At 38.9% G+C, this 24,618-nt stretch overlaps 1 protein-coding gene across 1 annotated transcript in view; it reads left to right on the forward strand.

Annotated features, from left to right (window-relative positions):
* The window catches only part of LOC122801261 (fibronectin-like), a 363,509-nt gene that overhangs the window by 205,850 nt on the left and 133,041 nt on the right, over positions 1 to 24,618 (forward strand). The window contains exons 14-15 of the mRNA XM_044070812.1: positions 5,218 to 5,475; positions 24,337 to 24,594. Of these exons, the coding sequence (XP_043926747.1) occupies positions 5,218 to 5,475; positions 24,337 to 24,594 (516 nt within the window). The remainder of the gene's footprint in view (positions 1 to 5,217; positions 5,476 to 24,336; positions 24,595 to 24,618) is intronic.

Raw genomic sequence — 24,618 nt, forward strand, 5'->3', positions numbered from 1 at the left:
TTATGGTGTCAAGCTGCCAGCCCGGCGCCCAACCTTCCACAGAAGGCACACACACGCACACACTCACACCTAGGGCCAATTTAGAGTGTCCAATCCACCTACAGCATGTCTTCAGGATGTTGGAGGAAACCAGAGCACCCAGAGGAAACCCACGCGACCAAAAGGAGGACATGCAGACTCCACACAGAAGGCACCCCAGCCAAGAATCGAACCGGAGAACCTCTATATGCTAATATTTCTTCACTACCAATTCAGTACTGTAAAAGCTCTCCAAGCTCTCTCTCCAGGCAACACTCTGCCCCAAGAACACTTTGCACCGAATAAAATTAAGGCTGGAACTGCTATACCCCCTGGACAAAGTAAAATATTCCCATCTACGACATCGCTTGATAGAAACCAACACAAAACTCTCTTTCCAGGCAACACAAACCAACACAAAATGGCCCTCATCCCCACCATAATGAAAACTCTTCAGCTTCAGAAGATGATATCACTAAGAACAAGAACTCTTGTCGTGCAATGCAAAGACTTTATTTGCACCCAAGATGGTGCAGGTATAATGACAAGTCTGCCACTACAGATGGTGAAAACAAAGGCCAAAAGCACTCAAGAACCAACCCCCCCCCCCCATACATGCTAGTGCAACTGATGCAACAAATAGTGGCAACATCAAGACCTTATCCTGCATCTGAAGGCAAGCATTCAACCATCAAGCAAATTTACCACCAGCACGACAAAGCTGCCACTTACCTCCTTCTTATGCCAGCCATCCCCTACACACAGTATGTGAAGCTGTACCTCAGCACCCCTACCCAATATCCCAGCACAAGAAGGGCTGCACACCAGAACCCCTAAGTCAGGAACACTTCACAGACATTATCCCCACCCAAACAAAAGCCGGCAGAACTCATACAACTAGCAAAGTTGACAGAATAACCTTATCCTGACTGCGCCAAATGCAGGACCAAACTGCAATATACATCCTGATTTCCAAATGATCAGACATGATCACCACTTAAACACACAATAGTCAGAGGCAAGAATCTGGCTGTACTGCAAAACTCTGTACAACCGTGGCATACTCCTTTACTTTCCCTGCCTCTTCATGAAGAAATTGCACAACTAAGCAATATGGCCACTCTGACAATTATTGCCATCATGCATGTGTGCAGTGGCACCCTTACTTCACTCAGGACCTGGGAGGGAAAAAAAAAACTAGCAGCTTCAAATGAGTGACTGCCTTGATGAGTGATCCAGCAACACACGGACAAAACTACACAATCAAAGCCAATTCATCAAGAACTAAAGCTGCCACTGACCCCGCACACTCAACCACTCATGAAGGCCCCTCACCCAAACCGGCCACCAAAACCTTCACTAGCAACACAGGCACTCTATAAAACTGAACCGATTTCAGTCATCAGTTGTATGATTTGACTAGAACAGACTATTAGACCCTACAGACACCCTTTGTGAACAAGAGGAAATTTTGCATGTCGCAGCAACTTACAGTTCATTTTCTAATGCTTTTAAAGGTCTGATTAGTGTAATGCCATTCAAATGGCGAGCAAGCAAGGATGAACTGGCAGCAAACAGTACCAAATGCTGTAATCTCAGTCCGAGATAAATGATGCATTCTGACGATGAACTTTCTCTTAAATGCCGAGGTCTAACTACAACAGACTATGTCTGCATTTCTCTGGTCATTGCTATTTGTCCCGGCATCAGCTGTGCCCCACTCCCCCGATGGATCCATGTGGCAGCAACTCAACCTCTCCACAGATGCTCCAGGTCCACCTGAGTGGATCCCAACCATCCGAACACAACCAGCCAAACTACCCACCATAGAGACGCCACAACATCCACCCCATTCCACCTCGAGCAAAAGAAAACAAACTCACCCCACAATGTCAAAACCAGCCGGGCATGCCAGAAGTCAAAAGCCACCAGCAGCCATCAAAGCATGCATTTGTGGCCAAACCAGCATAACTGCCAAAATGCTAACCAACTAAACAAAATAAAATAAAACTGTCCTCACCACCCTGTATAGCCAACTAGAAATGCATGTATACTATCACCGACAGTAATGATCTTTCAAAATCCCCCATTTCTTGCCATTTCCCAACCTCCTCTAATGCATCGCACTGGACAACCAAACACAAACCGCGTGGGGGAAGGGGAGAGCCCAAATGGCTAGCTGAGCACTCATCCCCTCAAACAAGCAGATCCGGCGACATACAAACACAATGATAAGTACCATGGGGAATGCCTCTCTCTCTCTCTGGGAGGGGCTTTGCCCTTTGATTACAAATAAAACAATAAAAGTTGAGTACCAACACATTTATCATAAACAAGAGACAGAGCAACAAAACATAACCAGTAACACATCAGCAACTGACATATCTACAATGACAGCCAATGTTTGGTACTCCATAGATATAACATGGAAGAGTCTGCAGTCCTACCTGTTAAGTTAATGATATACGACATTGTTTAATTTTTGCTGCCACCACACTAGAACTACAAAATACTTGAAAACCCAATATTAGATGGTGGGGGGAATATATCCTGAACCAATCAATATGTACTTTTTTTTTTTATGGAGGGGCAGAGCGAAAACAAGATTAACCAAGCCCTATTTTAGTCCTCTCCTATGGCCGTTATCGCTACATACACATGTGCAACTGACAACTGTTCCTCAAGGGGAAAATCTCGACCCACGAAAACATCACACACTCACCTCAAGAAACAAAGCAACAGACAAACTCCCCCATTCACCACTACACCACCACCGAACAAGACATGAAAGAGCACTTTACATGAAGCCACCAAGTATCCCAGCATCACGAGTCCTCTTAAACAAACCCAACACCACCAACAAGCGAGCACTGAATCAAAGGTCACCCTGGCCAACAGAAAGAACGCAGACAAAATAAATGTAGCTCATGCCTGCCAAAACCCCATGAACCGCCACCACCCAACCACTACCACAATGAACCCATGACCAACAACAGAGCCAAACAAAGTGACTCGCCCCCTCACAACTCCCATGGCTCCCGTCTACCAACCACAAGCAATCCCACAGCAAAATACCCATCGCCTCTGAAGAGCACACGCAAAAAAAAAAAACATACACACATTACCTACATACATTTGACCATACCTATACCCTAGGTACTCACCTCCTCATGCCCACCACCAAACTAAGGCCTTACCCGACCAAAGAACACACCGGTCTTCAGGACGTGAACCTGCAGTATAGCAAGTTCACACCAAAATGTGACTGCTTAACCCAACTACACTAGACTAAACCTCTTAAGCCCCTCCCCATCATTATCTCACTTCCTCCCAACCATCCCTGCCTCCACTTAACCCTTTCACCTCCCCAACCTACTTAATTCCCCTTAATATTAACCTAAGCCCCCCCCCCCATGACGATGCCCCAGGACAACTTAGTTTGTGCCAAAGTTCATTTATCCATATATATGGATTTCACATATACTACGCAAGACCTCTAAATACTTTTTTCAGATGAATATTTTATTTTTTGCTGGATTTCACCACCTGGTTATTTCACCATTAATAAAGCATTATTTTTGCACTATGCAGTAAGTATTATTGGACAACAGGAGTGCTCCTTCAACCAGATTTGAAATTAAAACAATTTGTAGTGTTCATGTCCTCTCTAGAAGACTAAAAATCCAGTTTCACAAAGTGAGCCTTTACAATGTAATACCACAAGCAGTTAATCAACACTAAAATTAACTTATTTCTTATGAGCTTCTTAAAGTGGCTTATACTGATATTGGTTTGATCATCACAGAAGTTTGTATGTTGAAAACAAGCCCTGTTGGAAGAATGCTTTCACAGTCACTCCTTAGCAAATTACTGAGCAATTGGAACTTACTTTCCTTAACTTTTTTGCCATAAGGCATATAATAACAATGACTGCAAGTTCTTAATACTTTGTTCGACAGTTGATTTAGGTAATATTTATTATTAAATGTTTAGGCCTGAAGCTCATACTCAGAGCATGAAAACTGAGACTGAAACTAGTAAATCTTCAATGAAAATTGACGTATCCTGATGATGAATGCATTTGGAGGGAAGATACATTCAAATTACTAGAGATGTGGAAAATTATTGAAAAATTACATTGGATAAACCCCACACAATTCACATCTCCCTTAAATAACCAATCCAAACAGTTTGGTTGAGATATAAGGAAAGAGCTATATAACATTAGCTGTTCTCCTACCAATGAGACAAACTAACTTTATTGACAATGGATTACATTGCACAGAATTATTTATAAGAAGCGAATATAGCTATAAACAAAACTTCATGATAAAAAGTAGTTTAACTCCAAATAGTGTCAGAAAAGAATTATAAATATAAATGATTTAGAAGACGTAGTACCTGATCCTCACACTTTTATCCTGCTTCGTCAGATTGTATAGTCTTGCCACTCTATTGAAAAAAGGCAAATGTCTGCATTATTGGACAGCATTTCCTGAAAAAGAAGTCAGTTCATTTGTTTCAAAAATACCAGGCTGCATGCTCATGTGTAATCCTTAAAAAATTTCCATCAGGAGAAACAGCACTTTAAACAAACTTACAAGTAGCTCAACTAACTATTTCTCTGAAACTTGCTCTTTGGACCAGGTCTCTCCCCCAGTTAACAAATCAAATATGTAAAGGAAATATTTCCATGTTTTCCCAGGTATTCTCCAGTTTTACTAAGATGAGGTTTTTACTAGTTTCGGCAAACTGAAGAATCTCTTTGGTTTACGTCAATGTCAGTAACTAACAACTCATAGCTCGAATGATATGGACCAAGGTATTGCTTTATGGTAAATATTGATGATGATGATGATACTAGGTTTTAGTCATAGCATCTCTAGAGTAAGAATAACAGTATATTACAAATATCACATAATGTCACAGGTTTCATTTTAAAATATCTTGCTGCCATTATACTTGGATTACTGATGCACTCGAGCTGCTGTGGTTTGTATCTTGTAGTTCCTATTAAATGTAGATGACCAGGCTCACTGTTATTTGAAAACAAAAATGTTTATTTCTTTTTCTGTTTTAGCAGTGACAGTTTACCCTAAACTAGCCATCTGTGCAACTACTCTATTTTCTTAATTTACTACTTTAGATAGAAATATTCAAGAAGTATTATATGAGTAACTGTCTATTTTCCTTTTTCAGAGCCTGAAATGCCAAAGAACCTTACAATAACAAATACCACAACAACTTCACTGTTCCTGACATGGACTGCTCCAGTAGGACTTCACAGCTACTACATCATTAATACCACTGGAAGTTCTTCTAAGAGTATGGTTGTAGAAACTGACTATGTTAACATCACAGGTCTGATCCCAGGAGGAAACTACAGTATCAGTGTTTCAGCACATTCATTTAATGGGACAATTGAAGGAGACAGTGTATCAATGAAAGGGTCTACCAGTAAGTGCCTCTGCTTTTGCATTTTACACAAAACACAGGGTCAATTGCCATGGTGGTTCATATAATGTGGATGATGTAAGAAGGTTCATTTTTCCACATATTCCCAAGAGATCATATGGTATGCACACAGATTTTACACTGATTTTGAAATGCTGACTGTCATTCAGTAAAAGAGTAAGCCTGCACAGTGATGTAATGGATCATTACCTCTATTCTTCTGAGGTTGCAAAGTTTGATGTTTATTGTTTAGTAGTCATGTTTATATATTTGTTACACATTTCCAATAGCTTGGTATAAGGCAGGAGTAACTAATTTTATAGTAAATGCTATTAATTTTGCAAAAAAAGTCCAGACAGCATACTCAATTATTGCACAGAGTGTATCAAAGTTTTAATTAAAACTGCAGTACAAAATCCTTTGCACATACTTAGCCATAGCTCTCAACCTTCCATGGCCAAAATGAGGAACACTAGCCCTCATAATGTGGAACAAATGGGCAAAATGTGGACCACATACTAATGTCTTACTAACATCTTCAACTAGGAAGGTCATAGGATGGTTAAATATGCTGATTTTTACTTGTAAAGAAGGTCTTTTAATGAATTAATATGATTAATTTCTATTTACAATGGATTTCGCTTAAAAAAAATCCTAACACTGATTGTGTGACAGAGTCTTTCAATGTGGAACTTTGTGGAACTTTGAGGAACATTAACTTTTTAAGACCCCAAATGAGGTACGTTCCTCGTAATGAGGTATGTACTTAGCTGGTTTTACATTTCTAGTCAAATTAGAGGAGAACATTTTTAGTAGACACGCCCTTTAAATCTAATTCATATTCTTGAGAATGCACTGTGTAGTTCTCTTTTCTGTTTCTTAGCAGCACATTCTGGATAGCTGTGAAAGACAGTCTGTTGTGGACACCTAGTCATAAATTTCTACGATTTCCTCAGTTTGTATATTTTATAGTCATGACTATCCAATGCCAGTGTCATAAATGAAGTACAGTTTGAAATTTGAGCAGTGTCTGTCTATAATTGTCTCAGGCAATGATATAGATCAGACTTTTTTTTAGAGTTCTGCAGACCAATTAAATGATCCAGTGAAGCTTAACTTAGCCGAGAGACCAAAATTATTTTTGAATTAATACCTTACCTGCAGGGTACTATTTTTCTCCAGGTTAAGGAATAATTTCCCTGAGTACTTTCCTTCTCTAGACCTACTCCCAGTGGTGCAATAAATCTTTTTAATGGAAATTATGGAAAATGGAAAACTCATTTTCTCATTATATTTTATTTGTGTTCACTTTTTGTAGTTCTCTTTGTTAGTTATGGTTCTCTTGATCATAATAGTTTTATGTTTAGTATTAGTACACAAAGACAAGACATCATTGAACCACTATTTCCACTTCTGTATGCACTTCATTTTTCTTGTCACAATGCAGAAGTTGTACAAATTCATACTTTGAAAGCTTACAAGACACCTTGCATGGGAGCTGAAGGTCTTAAGACTAGCCAGGCTGACCTATTCCTGGCCTGAAATACTATAAACCTATAGTCATCTACCAATTGTCCCTTTCTCTACCTCTTTGGAACCCTTAATAACGTCCAGCTTTGAAAAGCTGAAAATGTATGTCATTTAGTCCTGTAAGCACTCTGTGAGACCATCCTCCTTACTTGGACCCACAAGAAATTCTATGGTTGTCCAGGTTCCTCAACCATGGCACAAAAAGGAGGCATGCAGAATGCTTTAAAATACTTGGGGTAATTAGGGACCTCTCCTTTTACAATTCTGATTATTCTCTTGCCTGACAGCTTTTCAGTGAGGTAGGATCTTCAGTACTGATGTATCTGATAACTTTGGATTTTAGCAGATTAGCAGCTTGAATAATGTCGTCTTATGATTTTTTTAACCCTCTGAAACACTATATCTTCTCAGCACCACTCACACATAATATGTTTCTGTACTGTTTTGACCATTTTTGGCAGCTTTATTTCTCCCAGTATAGAAACATTTTCAGATTCTTGCATTTTTACTAAAAATGGAAAGCAATATGGATGGTTATAGTTTTTTTTAATTATTTTACTAAAAATGTACACTAGGTTGTGCTTTTCTTATGACTGCAGTAAATTTCACTTCTGTCACATCTGCTCTGTCTCTCAAATTGAGAAATGCTGTATAACTTTTATACGGGTTCCTATTACGTGATCGAACTTCAACAAGTTCGAACCCTATATGGTCAAAACCATATAGTCGAACTTGCAGAAGTTTGAACACGTAAAAAAATAAAATAAAACATGCAACAGTAAACTAACTGTTGCAAGGTGGGGGACAAGCCTCCTGCACCCACCACAACTCCCACTCTTTAAATATACCAACTTCGAGAACGCACTATAGTGCGGAAAGGTGGGGGGTGCAGGGGGGCTTGCCCTCCTGCTTGCAACAGTTCGTTTACTGTTGCATGTTTTATTTTTTATTTTTTCATGTTCGAAGTTTTGAAACTTCGAACAGAAAAATTCTATATTGTCGTGTTCAAAATTTCAAAACTTCGATCACGTAATAGGAACCACTTTTACACGTCATATAATGTTATACATTTCATAGGTTCATAGGATTTTACTAGGCTATTGACTCAAGAGTCATTATCAGCCTAGCTCTGTGTACCCCAAAAAATTCCCTGTCCTCAAGATCTATCTTAGCAATGACTGCCCATATTTAAATGGGTTATAGATGAAATCCCTGCCAGAAATTTACGGTTTCCCATCCAGTCGTCCAGGATTCACTTTAATAGGGTCATAGAGTAGTTTCTGTTTAATGTGAATTAGTAGCCTGCTCCAGAGGACTAGCAACCTCTGGGAGACATATCCATTTATTGTTGCAAACCAGGTTAAGATCTCTAGAGCGGATGACTCTTGTCACGTTTGACTTGCGGATGTGCAGCATTTACATTAGTTCTGCATCAGAGATTGCTCTGTGAGCCAGACACAGGCCATCGATACATAATCTGTACTCTGCTGAGTACACTAACAAGGACTTAAGTCTGTCAATGTATGACATGCGTTGGAGTCCCTGAATTTTCTTAGTTAGAAATCTCTGAGGTTTCTCAAGTTGCTGCAGGTGCCTGGTAAGGTGCATACCAAACAGAGCATTGTACTCTGTTACTGGCCTGGTGATGGATGAGTACATTGGAGTTATAACCTCTTTCGCTCTCAAGGCAATGCCTTTGTTTATGAGGCACGCAACACAGAAGGCCTTCCTTACCACAGTAGACAATTGGTGCTCAAAGTTAAGGCCAGAGTCCACCTGCATTCCCAAATCTCTCACAACTGAGTTGGTAATTAGGGTATTATTATTTATATGATAGTCTGCAGGGATATTGTTTTTGCTGAATGGGATGATAATACATTTTTTGCATTGAGTTTGAGTCCATGGTTTTGGCACCAATCATTAGTCTGCGTGAGCCCTTCTTGGAGTATATTGACATCATTAAGAAATTCAATGATTGTACTTAGTTTGCAGTTGTTAGAAAACTAAGTCAGCCACAGTCCCTCTGTTTTCATCAGAATGACTAAGAAATATATTCCAAACAATTTGGGGACCTAGCACCAATCCCTGAGGGACCCCACTGGAGACTGGTCTGCTGATAAAGGTAAAGTCCCCAACTTTGACTGAGAGTGATCTGTCAGTGAGCCAGTTTGCAACCCACCTGACAACATAAGGGTTGATATTCAACTGGATAAGTTTGTCAATGATGCCTAAATCTGGGATTGTGTCAAAAGCCTTGGCTAAGTCAAGATAAGCTGTGTGCACAGATTTACCTTTGTCTATGGCCTTGGTGATGTTTTCAAAGAAATCCAATAGGTTTAACAAGCATGACCTGCCTTTAGCAAAGCCAAACCTGGTCAGATCTAGGATTTGGAGGTCACCTATATCCTTATTTATAAGGTCCATCATGATTTGTTCCATTGCCTTGCAGATAAGGCTGATTAAGCTTATGGGTCTATAGTTCCCAGGCTCTGTTGATGGACCCCCTTTGTGAAGGGGGATGATGATTGCTGTTTTCCATTCATTAAGGACAAATCCAATACTCAGTCTGTGGTTTAAAAGAGTACCTAATGGAGTTGCTAGTGCATATTTTAGACCATTTAGAACACAACCTGGGATGCCATCAGGTCCCATAGAGACTCTGTTTTTGGCCTTTGAGAGAGCATTAATGACTTGCTCTTTGGAGATACAACATGGTGGAGATATGAAAAGTAGGCTTTGGGGTATGTTTGGAGGAGACAGGGGTGAAATTTTTCCCAAACATGTCACCTAATAGGTTAGCTATTTTTGCAGGATTGGTGTGCATGATGTCATCTACTACTAGTTCAGCAGACATCTGGGGCCTACCTTTTAGGCTACGGATATAGCTGAAGAATGCCTTATGGTTATCTTTAGCTATGATTGCTAATTTCTTTTCAAAGTTACCCTTACAGGGTTTGACAAGCTGTCTTATTTGCTTGTTCAAACAAAGGATGGTGTTCTCCTAGTACTGGGACCTCTCTTTTTTATTCTTAGACAGTAACTTCTTCCTATAGCTATATAACCTGTTAATGCAGGGGACATGTTTTTTCTTGAGGCTCTTGCTTTGATTCTGTCTGGTACAGCTGTGTCTATGCAACTGCATAATTGTTTATACAAGGCATTTGTGTATGCCTTAGTATAGTTAGCAGTGTTGGATCAGGAGCTTGAAAGCTGTTTATGCCATCTCTTAGGAGGCTATAATTAGCTTTGGTGGAAACTTTTAGCCTGATTTCTCCTGAGAGGGGTTCAGGTGTTATCATTTCTTCAAATTATACTTGATTTATGATCAGATTTAACCATTTAGGGCTCTACACTTGTGGCGGAGCAGCAGTCACCCATGTTGGTGAGGACAAGGTCAAGTACATTTAAGCCCCTTGTGTTAATGAAGACCAGGAACCTTTGTGTGAGTATATTGCTACTCGTATAGGTTTCCCAGATGATGGCGGAATAGTCAAAATCATCCATAACCAGGGTGTTAGGTTATAATTGGAGTGACTTGAGTAGGTCTAAGTAAGCATTGTGGGTATCTTGGTTCATGGATGGGGGACTATAACTAACAATGACTTGAAAGGGGGTGTTTCCTACTGTTAGTTGAAGTTGGAGTAACTCCATGGAGTAATCCTATCTAACCTGTCTAGAGGTGTATTTATCTTTGATGAAGATGAAGATTGATACTCCTTTTTCTTTGGTTCTCACACGATCATTTTGCAATCTAAAAGTGTGGAAGGCATTGTATCCTTGCAAAGCTAGCATACTCTCTGTGGCCTTGAGCCAAGTTTCTGTGACTGCACAGAGATTGACATCCTCCAGGGAGAAGAGTGTTTTCAGAGAGTGGAGTTTTTGATTGAAACTCCTAGCATTTAGCAGCATAATCCTTTGTTTATTTATGGAGGATATTTTCATGACAGAAATGTTGTTCTTGGGACATTGCCTAAAAAAGGCACTATGGGGGAGGCAAGTGCCTTTGCCAGTAACCAGAAGCCTAGACGTGACAGGTGAAGGCAATCTCTGGCAAAGTAGCATGGTCTATCTACCATGTCATCCGAGGCCGACAGGAACTGGATCATCTTAGAAAGACACCACAAACTAAGCCAATTGTTGAAATCAAATATTTTGGTTTATATCATGGTAGCATCTTAAGTGAAAGTAGTGTGCGTGTGTGATCTGATGGATATTGGCACCTGACAGGCAGCTGACCACAACCTTCTCCTTGTCCAGCCTGGTGAGTGGGACATCTGTGTGTCTCACTATGGAATTGCCTATGACTAAAAAGTTTGGTTTAGATGTGCTTTGCCTTAGGGGTTTCATTGTTGAAACAATGGTGCTTGCTATTTTGTGTGTATTAATTGCTGCAAGTATTGTATTAGGTGTAGCATGTTTTTGTTTTAAAGGTCTCAGGTGTTTAGGTAGGTTTCTTTAAGTACCTCTGTATATGATCGTTTCTGTGTTGGTTGAATGGTATGTACAGGAGGTGTAGTATGTGAGCTGACAACCTGTGCAGTGTCACTGTTCTGTAAGCAAGACAGCAAGGACTCGAGTCTTAGTGTAGGTGCATCTCTCACAAATAGTACTTCAGTGATTTTGGAGTAGTGGGTTGCAAGTGTACACGAAGCAAGTGTTACACTTCCTAAGGATACCCATGTCAATCATGCTGGCAGGAGAAATGGAGGTAAACTGACCATCAATAATGCAAGGTATAACTATGCTTTCCTCAGTGGGGAGAGTAGTGGAGGTGTGTGGTTAAACTGAGGCTCTATAAGGGGGTCTATACTATTGGGGGGCTGTCAGAAGGGTTTGGGACAATTGTAGGTTTAGAGGTATTGGCTCAGCCCAAATGGCAGATGCTATAGAAAGTGCAGCTGAGGTGCTCTTGCATCTAAGCACAATTGGAGGAGTTCCTCAGTCAGAAAAAGGGCAGCTAGTAAGGGAAAATATATCTACTTTAGCTTTTGCATCTATGACCGCCAGTGGTTACCCCCACTGTGTGATGGCAGTCAAAGGCGTGCTAAAAGCAAACAGATGCCTCAGATGGCTCAGATGCAGACAGAAGAGCAGTGGTTGGTTGCCTAACTCTGTAGAGATGTGTTAAAACAAGTGTTAGAAAATGTTTGTAAACTAAATAACCAACAAAAAGCTTAAAACTGAGCCCTGTGACAGCAACTTTCAATCAGATTTGTTCTTAACTGTACACTCTTGCCACAATGGTGCAGGAAGGCCTCTCTAACAAAAGATAGCTTGGTTGGTGCTCAGTTAACACAAACAGAACCAGATTCAGCAAGTCTGAATCTAGTCAATGCTACAGCAGACAGGGTGCAAGAAATCAACAACAGTTTAAATATTCAGCAGACAATGAAAATACAGTTAAAATACAGTTAAAAGTGCAAAACAACAGTGCAATCTTATACTTAAAGTTTGTAGGATGCAGCAGATGCTTCTGATAGCTCAGATGAAGACAGCAGAACAGTGTCTGGTGGCCTAACTATGTGGGGCTATTTTAAAATAACTTAGCAATCTTTCTTAAACCACATAACCTATAAAAAGCTCAAAACTGAGCCCTGTGCCAGCAACCTTCAGTCAGATTGGTCTTTAATTGCATACTCCTACAACACTTCTAATGTACAAACCTAGTGATTCCTAAACTTTGTTAATACCAATATCCTGGAACGATTGCTCCATTCTCTTACCAGGGGTACAAACATCCTTGACCTTGTACTCACAAACATGGAGGGGGACAATGTTCCTCACTCAGTGCAACATCTTTGCTCATCAGATCTGACCATAAGGTAGTATTACTTGAAATAAAAATAAAATCCAGGGATCTAGCAAAACTAAAAACTTTTAGGAACTATTCCAAGGCTAAACTCATACTACTAAGCAATACCTTGGCTAACTTTCAAACACTCCCAAATCCAGTAAACACCACAAAATACACTAAGCTTTTTAAAAAATCTCTGTACAACCATATTGATAGCAGTATAGAGCAAACTGTCCCTACTCATTTTAAGAATAAAACAAACTCAAAAGACAAACCACCCTGGTGGAATCACAAAATCCATCAGTTATACAGCAATTAAAAACAAAAAAAAAATCTTGGCCATGCGTAGGAGGAGCAAATCCACACATACTAAAAGCCCCTGACCAATTTAATCAGGCAGCTAAGAGGGTTAACTAATACTTCAATAATTTGAAGAAAAAATAGCTTTGCAAGCAAAGGAAAAACACAAAGCTTTCTACAGCTATGTCCATAACCTCAGAGGAAATACACAACAATGTGCAGAAGATATTGTAAATGGCATCACCCAAACTGAACTGGAGGCCATTGCCAACCTTTTGTCTGACAGGTTCAGCTCAAATCCCCCCCCCCCCAATAGTCCAAAGAAAATACCACATAACACAATCCGCCCAACCATTACTAGAGAACAGGTCACTAATGCACTTTCCAAAGCCAAAACCACTGCATTGATGGACCCCAATAACATCCTGGGATGTTTACTAAATAGCACGAAACATGTCCTCTCTGGTCCACTTGAATCACTTTTCATCTGAAGCCTTCAGTCAGATTTTGTGCCCAATGAATAGAAAATGACTACAGTCATTCACCTGCACAAAGGAGGTTCAACCACTGATCCAGATAACTACAGGCCTATAACTCTTACCAGCCTCATATGTAAGGCCATGGAAAGAATCATCACGGACATCATAAATGAGGACACCGGTAACCTGCAAATGCTTGACCCATCACAGTTCAGCTTTGTTAAAGGAAGGTCATGCCTATTAAAGCTGGTGGACATCTTTAAGCATCATCAAAGTATTGGATTAAGGTAAGATTGTACACACAGCTTACCTCGACCTGGCCAAGGCTTTTGATGCAATACCCCCTCAGGAATTATAGACAAGCTCACTAAATTTAGGTATAAACCCTTTTATCACCAGCTGGATAGCCAGCTAGCTCACTGATAGGACTAGTAAAACAAGCAGGTCCGTGCCAGAAGAAACATCAGCTTTATTTACAAAACCAAAACTGACTAAGTGCTTTCACCCACCATTGGGCTTCCTCAGAGTCAATGAATCATACAACAATAATTGCTTATGTACAAGTTTGCAGTTACAAAAGAACACTAAGATGTCCAGGACATTGTAATGGCAACACAAGGATGGTTGTCTATGTGGCTACATGCCTTTCATGCACTGGGTTCTATGTGGGGATCACTACAAGAAAGTTGAGACTTCATATTTTAGAACATATTAGGGACATTAGGAATAAGAAAACAACTAACACCCTATTTAACCACAGAAATGTTTGTACTAACTATAAACATTTTTTTTTGTTCTTGACAAGCTAAATACAAAGGATTTTGGGGGAGATTTCAAAACCCTACTAGAGGTCAGGGAATGCCTGTGGCAGCTACGCCAGGATACATCTAATGCACCAGGCATTAATGATAATATTTCTACAGCTTGTGTATTAAAACTAAAATCTCAGTTTATTGAGTATATATATTATATTTGTAGAATATTTCATGATCACCCATTATTTTATTTTATTTTATTATTATTTTATTAGAAACTTCATCAATTAACAGTATTATACTTATTAATATGTTTGACATTACTAAGCTGTTTACTTATGCTGTTTCAGCAAGCACAAGGGTTTAAGCTGAATTTGGATATTGGAGGGTTAATTTTTAATTGTATTCAAGGTATATGTGACATTGTTTTAATTAAGTATTCAAATAAGTATTTAAGCAATTATTGTAGTATGATTCACTGACTCTGAGGAAGCCCAATGGTGAACTCACTGATAGGACCCAGGAGGTCAAAATAGGTGAGGCCACCTTCACCAAGAGGCCAGTCACTAGCGGAGGGCTCCAGGGCTCATTACTGGGCCCTCTCCTTTTTGACATCTATTTCTATGAAAGGGAAGCAAATGCTGAAGGTTTATAGCTGACTAAGTTTGCAGATGATTGCAAGCTGGGTTTACCAACTCCCCTGCAGACACTAGCATTCTTGAAGAAGGTCTCTGACTAACAAATGGTGTCAAAGCCATGGTCGTAAACTAAAAGCTAAGAAATGCAAAATTGTGCCCTTTGGGAAATCAACCATCCTGGCTAATTACCATGTTGATTATACACCCCTAAGAGTTGACCCAGTGGTCAGGGATCTAGTACGTATGTAGCCTTACCTTCGACCACCATGTGGCCACAGTAGTGAGAAAATCATTTTATGTTCCACAATTTATAATTAAGAGCATAGAATCTAGGTGCAAAGAGATCATTCTTTCATTGTACTTCTCCCTTATCAGACCAGTCATAGAGTACAGTGCTCCTTTTGGTATACACTTGACCAGACATATGCAGTAAGTAGAGTGACCTCAAATGTTCCTTATGGAAAGAATACAAGGTGTAACAAACCTGCCTTATGCAGAGCACCTTAAGTCCCTTTCCCTCTACTCAGTCTCCTATAGATTGCTGAGGGGTGATCTATGTCTGGCTTACAAGGCATCCGTAAACCCCACACTTATGAATCTCTTACAGAATTCCTGACAGAGTACTCTGTAGAGAATTTTTAAAGTCTGCCAACTCATTACACTCTGAGAACATATGCTCCCAAGTACCTCTTTCTTCCCCATTACGCTTCTAACATTTGCTATCTACATGAGGGAAAACTCTTTGAAGTCTGCTTGGGGTATAAAAATACTCATGCAAATTTTCCTGGCAAAAATGCCAAATCTTCTTTGTGAATTGCTTATCTAATCTCTCTTCTGAATCTCTTCTGAACTCCTCTGATTGATTCCTGTGGTTATAATGAAGTATTATTTATTATTATTTATTTATTTTATTTTACATTTGTTGACCGGGTTTGTCTGGCTGAGCTGATAGCCCTTTTTCAGTGAAGGCCCGGGGAGAAACGCTCCACAATATTTACATTTAAAATTTTGCACAAAAGTATGGGAACAAAAACAAAAAGACTTAACAATACTTGAGCTGAAAATATACAAAAGGAAATCTAAAGTTCTAATCAGAGAAAAAAAATACAATCTTAGAAACATGTAGGGTGATTAAGTTTACATTACATTTAGAAATATATTAACATTGAGAGAAACATATGCCCTACTAATTATCCCTTTTTAACAGAATCTTTTTTTCTAGATTCAACTAGAAACTCAACCAGTGCAAGTCTTTCATTTAGGATTCTTCTATCCCTTTCTCTTTGCCTATAATCTGAAATCCATCCTGTTAGGGAAACAATCTCTAGGCTGCAGTTCAAATGTCTTCTTCGCCTCTTCGCAGTCTGTTACCTTTCTGCCCCTAGTTATTTGTTCCCAGTGCCTTGGTTCCTTTGCCAGCTTTCTCCAGCAAATTGCAGCCCCCTCTTGCCTATTATCTGTACCCATAATTACAGTTATCCATATCATTAGAATCTCCTATCTTCACTCCCATGTTGGCTTAGTTCTTAGTATGCTTTCTTCTACTTTATGAATATAATAGTCTTACTTTCTTAATTTTTCCAAGTCTTTTGGGTTTCTAATACCATGACAGGAATGGACCCCATTCCTCAGTCAAAGTATGATTAAAGTTCATGAAATTAGTATTGTTTCAGTCTTTGATGTCAGCTAGAAGAGCTATTCGCAGCACTTGCAATGTGCCCAGTAATGACTCCTTCTGCAATTCGTATGGGGTTACATGTATTGGTAACATATCTAAATACGATTGTAGATTATTTTTTATAAGACCCGTTCCTCCTACTATTATTGGAAATGTCTGGTATCCTTCTTCCACATTGCTCTCATTTCTGTCTGCAAATCCTGGTATTTTAAGACTTTGTGTCTTTCTATACGTAAGACAATGAATTCACTAGGTGTAGCAATTTCAATAATCAGTGTTACTTTTGTCTTCTTTTCCTGGAATACTGTATCTGGTTTTCTTGCATCTATTTTATGAACAGTCGGTAATGAATGATCCCATGTGATATAAACTTCATCATTTTCTAAGATGCTTTGTGGCTCATGTTTCCAGTGTTTTTCAACTACTTCAATATTATAATGTTTGCACAATCCAGTTCCACTTTCATAAACCTCCTTAAATCATACCTCTACACCAACCATTTATGTAAGTGCAATGAACCTCCCTGAAGCCTCACCCTACTGTAGGAATTTATTTCCCTTATGCTACTGGTGTATACCAATACTGTACTCTGCCAGTGCTCTCTGTATGTATTGCACATACTGTTTTTTACTAGGTAAATGCGTTGCAATGCTGTACTCTACCAATGCTCGTATATATTGTGCATATTGTTGTTTACTAGGTAACTGTGTTGCAATGCTGTACTCTACCAATGCTCGTATATATTGTGCATATTGTTGTTTACTAGGTAACTGCGTTGCAATGCTGTACTCTACCAATGCTCGTATATATTGTGCATATTGTTGTTTACTATGTAAATGTCTTACTCATACATCGTACCTGTGCTCATTCCATGAAAGTGCTATGCTCATATATTTGTATGTCACCTTTGAACTCTTAACTGTTTAAACTTTTCTATAACATGTTCCCTGACTGTTGTTTTCATTTACACTTTGTAACCTACGACTGCTATCATTCATTACTCTTTATTTTGTAACTGTATGGAGCTTTTCTCCCTGGGACTCCACTAAAAATTGGACACTAGCTGTCCAGTCGGACTATCCTGGTAATAAATAAATAATCCCCAATGCAACAATCTTGCCACATTATTATGTCTTTCAGTATACAGTCTTTCTGACATTAGTATATCACAACCAACAACAAGATGTTCAACTATTTCCAATTCTGTTTTACAAAACCTGTTTCTCTGACATGTTCAATGGACTTTTTAAACTAATGTGTACGTCGTCCACTATCTTGGGCTGCCAATATTAACCTTTCATCTTATGGTTTAAATTCATCTCTCCTTTACCATTCCTGCATTCGATCCTAATCAACATGAGGTTGTTCCAAGAGTTTTCTATACTTGCAACTATATTTATGCATTTTTTACATTTCCTGCCTTCTCATCTGATCCTTCATCTTATATTCTTTCTTTTGTTTTTTGGCACATTCAGTTGCTGCCTTATTTTTATTTACTTCTGTTTTGATTTCCACTCCCGCATGACGCTAATATGCTTCTGCTAAACTAAGTAGGGAAATCATCTTAGATGTATTCTCCTTTCAAAATCTTTACTATGTTTGGGTCTTGTGAGGTCAGCAGATATGTATGCTGCCCCACTATTGCAGATCTGTACATGTAATCAATTTCGAGGAGGCCCATACCTGCTTCAGAATGGGGAATAAACTGTCTTAGTATCCACTGATTTTTATAAATCACTTGATGAGCATGAAGTATCCTTCTTGTTTTTCTGTCCAAACTGTCAAATGCCTTTTGGGGCCAGACAATCACTCCAAAACTGTAAGTTAGGACGGGAAGAGCAAATCGATTTATAGCCTGGACTTTGTTCCTCGATGTCAGTGGTGTTTTTAGTATTAATTTAAGTCTTCTAAAATATTCCTTGCTAAGTTTTATTCACATTTGTTCATGTTTTATTGTTGATCCTTCATCAATTCCCAAATATTTATACACTCCCTCTTGCTCAAGTTCTTTTATATCACATTCTTGTCCCAAACTGATGTTTTCTTGGTGGTGCAGCATTCCAGCTTTAAAGGTTGCTTTTGCACATTTATCAAGACCAAATTACATTCTTAGATCATCTGAAAAAGTTTTAACCACTTGCAGCTGTGCTTTCAGTTCTCGTCTGATGAACTATACAGTTTTAAATCATCTACCAAAAGATGAGAAGTCTTTATACTTTGTTGTTATCTGGGAGCCAAATTATAGCTATGAACTAATCTGTTAAGTAGACAGCTTAATGGGTTAAGAACAAGACAAAAGAGCAGTGGTGACAGAAAGTCATCCTGGAATATCCCCTTTGAACTTGCCCTTTATCATGACTTAACTGCAAAGTGGTTTGCCTACTTTTTCAGTCAGTGTAATGTAATCAATCAATGTAGGGTGTATCTTATGCATTTTTAAGCACTCTTTTATCCATAAATGTGAGATACTCTCAAATGCTTTTTGTAGTCTATCCATGCCATACTTAGATTCTTCCTGTTTTTACAGTTCTCCAGTATGACTTTATTTAACAACAAATGATCCTTTGTTCCATATGACTTCCTTTTATTACCTATTGCCATGACTGCGTTTTCTTCTAAATGACTATAAACTCTATCAGCATCAATTCCAGTGTATAGTTTATACATTGTCAGAAGACAAGATATTATTTTATTATTTATTTTATTTTATATTTGATTACCGGGTTGGTCTGACTGGGCAATCAGGTGCCCGTTTTCAGCAGAGACCCGGGGAGAAAAGCTCCACATACATGGCAATCATAAAAAATACAAAAGCTCTACATATATGATAAAAATACAAAAGTTATAGATGAGTACAAATTAATAGCGCAAACACTAGCATATCATAGCAGTACGATGAGAAGTTATAGAAGCGTACAAGATAGAGTGTACAGTAGTAAAACAGAACATATGTAATGTATTTGGTTAAGAAAATGCAATAATATATACAGTCATATACATGCATTTAAAAACACAATTCATTATGGTAGTTTTTTTCTATGTGTTTGACCTCTGAGTAGTGCAAGAGGAAGATTTATCTGAATGGTGGTAGGAGGGCTAGCCACGGTCAGTACAGGTACATTGCCAGATGAGACTGAGGTGGGCTTTTAATTGAGTTTTAAAGATGGGACTTCTGCTTTGCAATCTGATATCTGGTGAAAGAGAATTCCAGATTTTAGCAACTGTGTATGAGTAGAGGGATTCTAGAGCACTGTCTGCACTTAGCTACTTCAAGAAGGGCATTGTTTGTGGATCTTAGTTGGCGAGCAGACCTGTGAAAGTTGAGTAAGCCTAAAAGATCAGGAATCTTGTTTGGGTGATACAGCAAGTAATGAGCCATGCTGAGTTGGTTATAATTTAGTAAGCTGGCAAGTTCTGACCAACCTGTTTTAGTGAGTGACAGTGGTGGGAGCTGAAATTAGAGTTGGTTGCAAATCTAGCTATTTTATTATAGCACATGGACAATTTGTGTAGGTCTGTCTTGTTAAGGTTTGTTAATACAGGGGATGCATAAAGCAATGTAGAGAGAAGGTGAGTTCTGGATATAGTAATTTTGGTGTTTTTGGTTAGATAGTTTTTAAAGCGGTAGAGGGCTCCAAGTTTTTTATGGACTTTGGATATGGTTTGTGCTATATGTTTGTCAGACTTTAGGTTTTAGTCAGGTATTATACCAAGATGTTTAGCTTGTGATCCTGGGGAGATTTGTGTGTTACTGGCAGAATTGATAGAGAAAAGAGCAGACGAGTCAATAGTTTTGCTAGGGTGGGCAAGCATAAGTGGAGTCTTTTTGGGGTGAAGTGTTAGTTGTGAGTTTTTTAACCAGTTTTCAATATTGGAAAAGGCCTCTTGAGTTTTAGTCTGGAGTGTTTGCAGTGTGGGGGCTGAGCAGATCAGTGTAGTACCATCTGCATATTGGACTATTGTATACTCCTGGGTGGCACTGTGGAGGGTGTTTGTTAAGATATTAAATAGTAGGAGTCCCAGTATGGATCCTTGCTGTACACCTACTGATACTGGGATAAGGGGGGAGAGGGAATTATGCTACTTAACTGCTTGTTGGTGGTTGGATAGGTAGTCTTGAAACCAGAGCAATGAGGGGTTGTTTAGGTTGAGTTTGGCTAAGATAGTAAGCAGTTTGGTGAGGGATACTGTATCAAATGCTTTGGACAGATCAAGGAAGGTAGCAGACACTAGATTTCCTTGGTTCCTATATTGATTGACATTGTTGGTGAAGCATATGAGTGCTGTGGTGGTGCTATGGAATGGGTGAAAGCCATGTTGGGTGTTGGTGAGGAGACTATTTGTAAGTAAATGTATCGTCAGCTGAGAATGGATAAATTTTTCAAGGATTTGCGATAGAGGGGATAAGATTTCTATGGGGCAGTAGTTGGTAAGTTTAGTTGAGTGACCACCTTTGTGTAAGGATATTATGTAGGAGGTTTTCCAAAGGGCTGGAATTGTATGCTCGTTGATAGACTGGTTGATAAGTATTGAGATGGGATAAGCTATAGCACTAGCTGCAATTTTGAGGTACTCTGCAGGGAGTTTGTCAATTGCCAAAGTGGTGGGTTTTTAATTTAATGAGGTACTTGTATATTGTGTTGGTAGGAACTGGTTTGACAGTGAATGGAAGGTATGAGTTTGGGTTGCTGATTGGTTGTGGGAGAGTGCAAGGCTGGCTGCTGCTGTTAGGTTAAGGATGTCAGAAGTGAAGTAGATGTTAAATTGGGTAGCTATCTCTATACATTGGGGGAAGGGGTAGTGGGTTTACCTGGTTGTAATACTTGGTTGACGTCTGCCCAGAATTTTTGAGGGTTAGTGGTATGTTTTACTTGTAGCTCTGTGTAGTGATTTTTCTTATTTTGCCTTATCTGTTTTTTTGCTTTATTATGTAGTTCAAGGAAAATCTGCCTGTTGTGATCGGTCTTATTGTGATACCATGTCTCCCAAGATTTTCCCTAAGTTTGATAAGGGTTCTTCTGTTTTTAGAGAGCCATGGGGCTGGGTTGGTATTTATTTGAATTGTTCGTAAGGGGGCCATCTGATTTAATATGTTTAAAAAGGTGGAATTGAAGTACTCCACTGCCTTTTCTAGTGTGAGGGATGCTAGGTGAGCCCAGTTGCAATACCTTAGTGCATTAATGAAATGCTCAGGTATGAATTTTTTTAAATTACAGATTTCACGTAAAGTGGTTGTTTTAGTAGTTTTGAGGTGCTGTCTTAATATGAATGTGGGTAAATGGTCACTAAAGCCAGTTGGTACTGTACCATAATATTGGGCAGTAGATGGATTGTTTGTAAGGATCCAGTCTAGTATGGATTCCTTGTTAATACAGGTTGTTTTGATTAGAGGGGATAGTTGTGTGGATGGATTTCCAGTCAATGTTAAAGTCCCCTAGGAGGAGTGACTCCTGTGGGAGGTTTGCAGATGTCCAGTTTAGTATAGACACGAGAGTAGGTATGTTGTCACCTGGGGGTATGTAAATACCCACTAGGTTTAGTTGCTTCTGTTGATTGATTTGAATTTTGGTGAATAGAGTTTCTGCATTGTTAAATGTTGGGATTTCTTTATGTATAAGGTCTGCCTTGAGGACAGTCTTGTATAGTATGTTGACACCTCACCTTTTTTGATAGTTTTATCAGCCCTGATTATATTATAACCTGGGTCTATTAGTCCACAGTTTTTAGGATAGCTTGCAGGTTCACTCATAAGCAGGAGTATTGTTTTTCCTGTTGTTAGCCAGGCTGGTGTCTGTTCTTGGTGCACATATTAATAGCTCTTATTGGCTACATATTCATGTAAATATGTTAATACTTTTAACCAGCTGTTAGGTACTGCATCTGGGCCTGAGGTTTTCCAATTAGGAGCTTTTCTTGACTTTGTTTCAATCTCTCAGGCCGTTACTTCATCCCATTTCATATCCTGTACATTTGAACTTCTTATTCTTTCTTTTATTTCTTCTATCCATTTGGATTCTTTGTTATGTTCCACAAGGTCTTTATAGATATTTCTCCAAAATGATATCTTTTTTGGTGGTGTTTCAATTCTGTATGACTGCTGTTGTTGTCCTTAAGGATGTGTATCCAAAATCCCACTCTTTCCTTAATACATCCATAGGTTCATAGGTGTATACTGGGCTAATGACCACAAGGATCTTTTTAAGCCTAGTCATGCACCCCAAATCTCTGATAAGTTCTAGTACAATTGATAAGTGTAAGTAGGGGCCTGGGAGATGAAATATTTACAAGCAGGGGCCTTGGAGATGAACCATTTATAGGCTGCCTATAGAGACATAGATGTCAAACCAGTGATGAATTTCTGGTTTCCCATCAAATTGTCCAAGTTACACTTGAAATGAGTTAGAGAGGAACTCTGCTTCACATGGATGGGAAGCCTGTTTCAGAGAAGGAGTATTCTGTGGGATACATACCTGTCTGTCCAGCAGGTCCTCTTTATATCACAGGCAAGGTTTAAGTCTTTAGAATGGGTAATTCTGGTGCTGTTTGTTTTGTGGATATTCAGGATTTCCATCAGGGTGGGGGGGGGGGGTCTAACAATGCCTAGTATGCCAAGCATAGATCTCCCCCCAACAGCCTGTAGGAGACAGAATACAGGGATAAGTCCTTGAGGCAGTGTGCATAAAACATGTTATTTACACCTTGTATTCTTTTAGTGAAGCGCCTCTGTGGACTCTCCCATTGTTAGATGTGCCTGTTTAGGTACATACCAAGGGGGGGCATTGAACTCGATAGTTCTGATGAATTTCTTGAATTACCCCCCTTCATCATTCCTTTCCACTTTGAATTGTAGCATTCTGCCTGTGTTATACATATCAGCCCTAAATGTGCAACTCTAAAATCTCCCTTCAAATCAGGTAATCCTAAACCTCCTTGTTTTATTGGAAGGATCAACTTATCTCACTTGACTCTTTCCCTCTTCCACTCTTAGATAAAATCCTTCAACTATTTATTAATTACTATCCATAACTTCTCATCTGGTTATATGCCTGACCTGTGTATGAAACTAAAGGGAAGAAAACATTTTTACTGCTTTTATCTTGTGATCCATATCCATAGGGAAGAGCTTCCAGTTTCTCAGTTTTTGTGTTATCTTTTCTTTAGTCTCTTTCCACATATCCTTAGCTGCCTTACCAGAATCATTCTTAACCCATATTCCTAAATACTTAATTTTATCATACCCCAGTAAATATAGATATTTCTGAACCAATTCATGTGTGGGTACATAGTTTACAGTTATAGCCTTTGTTTTATCTTCATTAATTTTGTATCCATAAAAAACAGACAATTTCATTTGATTTTTGAGGCCTTTTCAAAGAAAAGTTGTTTAAAATAATTGGGCTCCATAAGTGCTTAACGTTATTTTACCATAACTGCACTGAGCATTTTATAACCTAACAATCTACTTGACTACATAATTAAGTAAAAGTTAATATGCATTTTGCCAGATACTTTTCTGACGTTATATGTTTGCAATGCAACTGAATAGCTAGTAAATATGGAAACACATTATCTCAGTTTATGAAAACCTTTAATGAGAATTGTTCCTTTAATTAACATTCTGTAGTCACTAAATAAGTTATCATGCTTTGTTGTATTAACCAATATGAAGTTCTTATCTTCATTTTTTCAGAACCAGATGTGATTCAGAATCTCACTGCTCGTAATATTTCTACAACATCTGTACTCCTAGCTTGGAACCATCCATCTGGACTTGCTAATTCATACAAAGTACAAGTTGTGGGACAGTCTTCAGTGGATCAAACAGTATTTACTGAATCCACAACTATTACTAATCTTACTGCAGGAAGCAACTATACTTTTAAAGTACTTGCAGTTGCAGCTGATAACACAGTACTTGGAAGCCCTATACAAATATCCATATTCACAAGTAAGTACATAGCAGAATGTATAT

Source organism: Protopterus annectens, chromosome 4.part1 (assembly GCF_019279795.1).
Source record: "Protopterus annectens isolate FY-2018-M chromosome 4.part1, PAN1.0, whole genome shotgun sequence".
Taxonomy (NCBI): Eukaryota; Metazoa; Chordata; order Ceratodontiformes; family Protopteridae; genus Protopterus; species Protopterus annectens.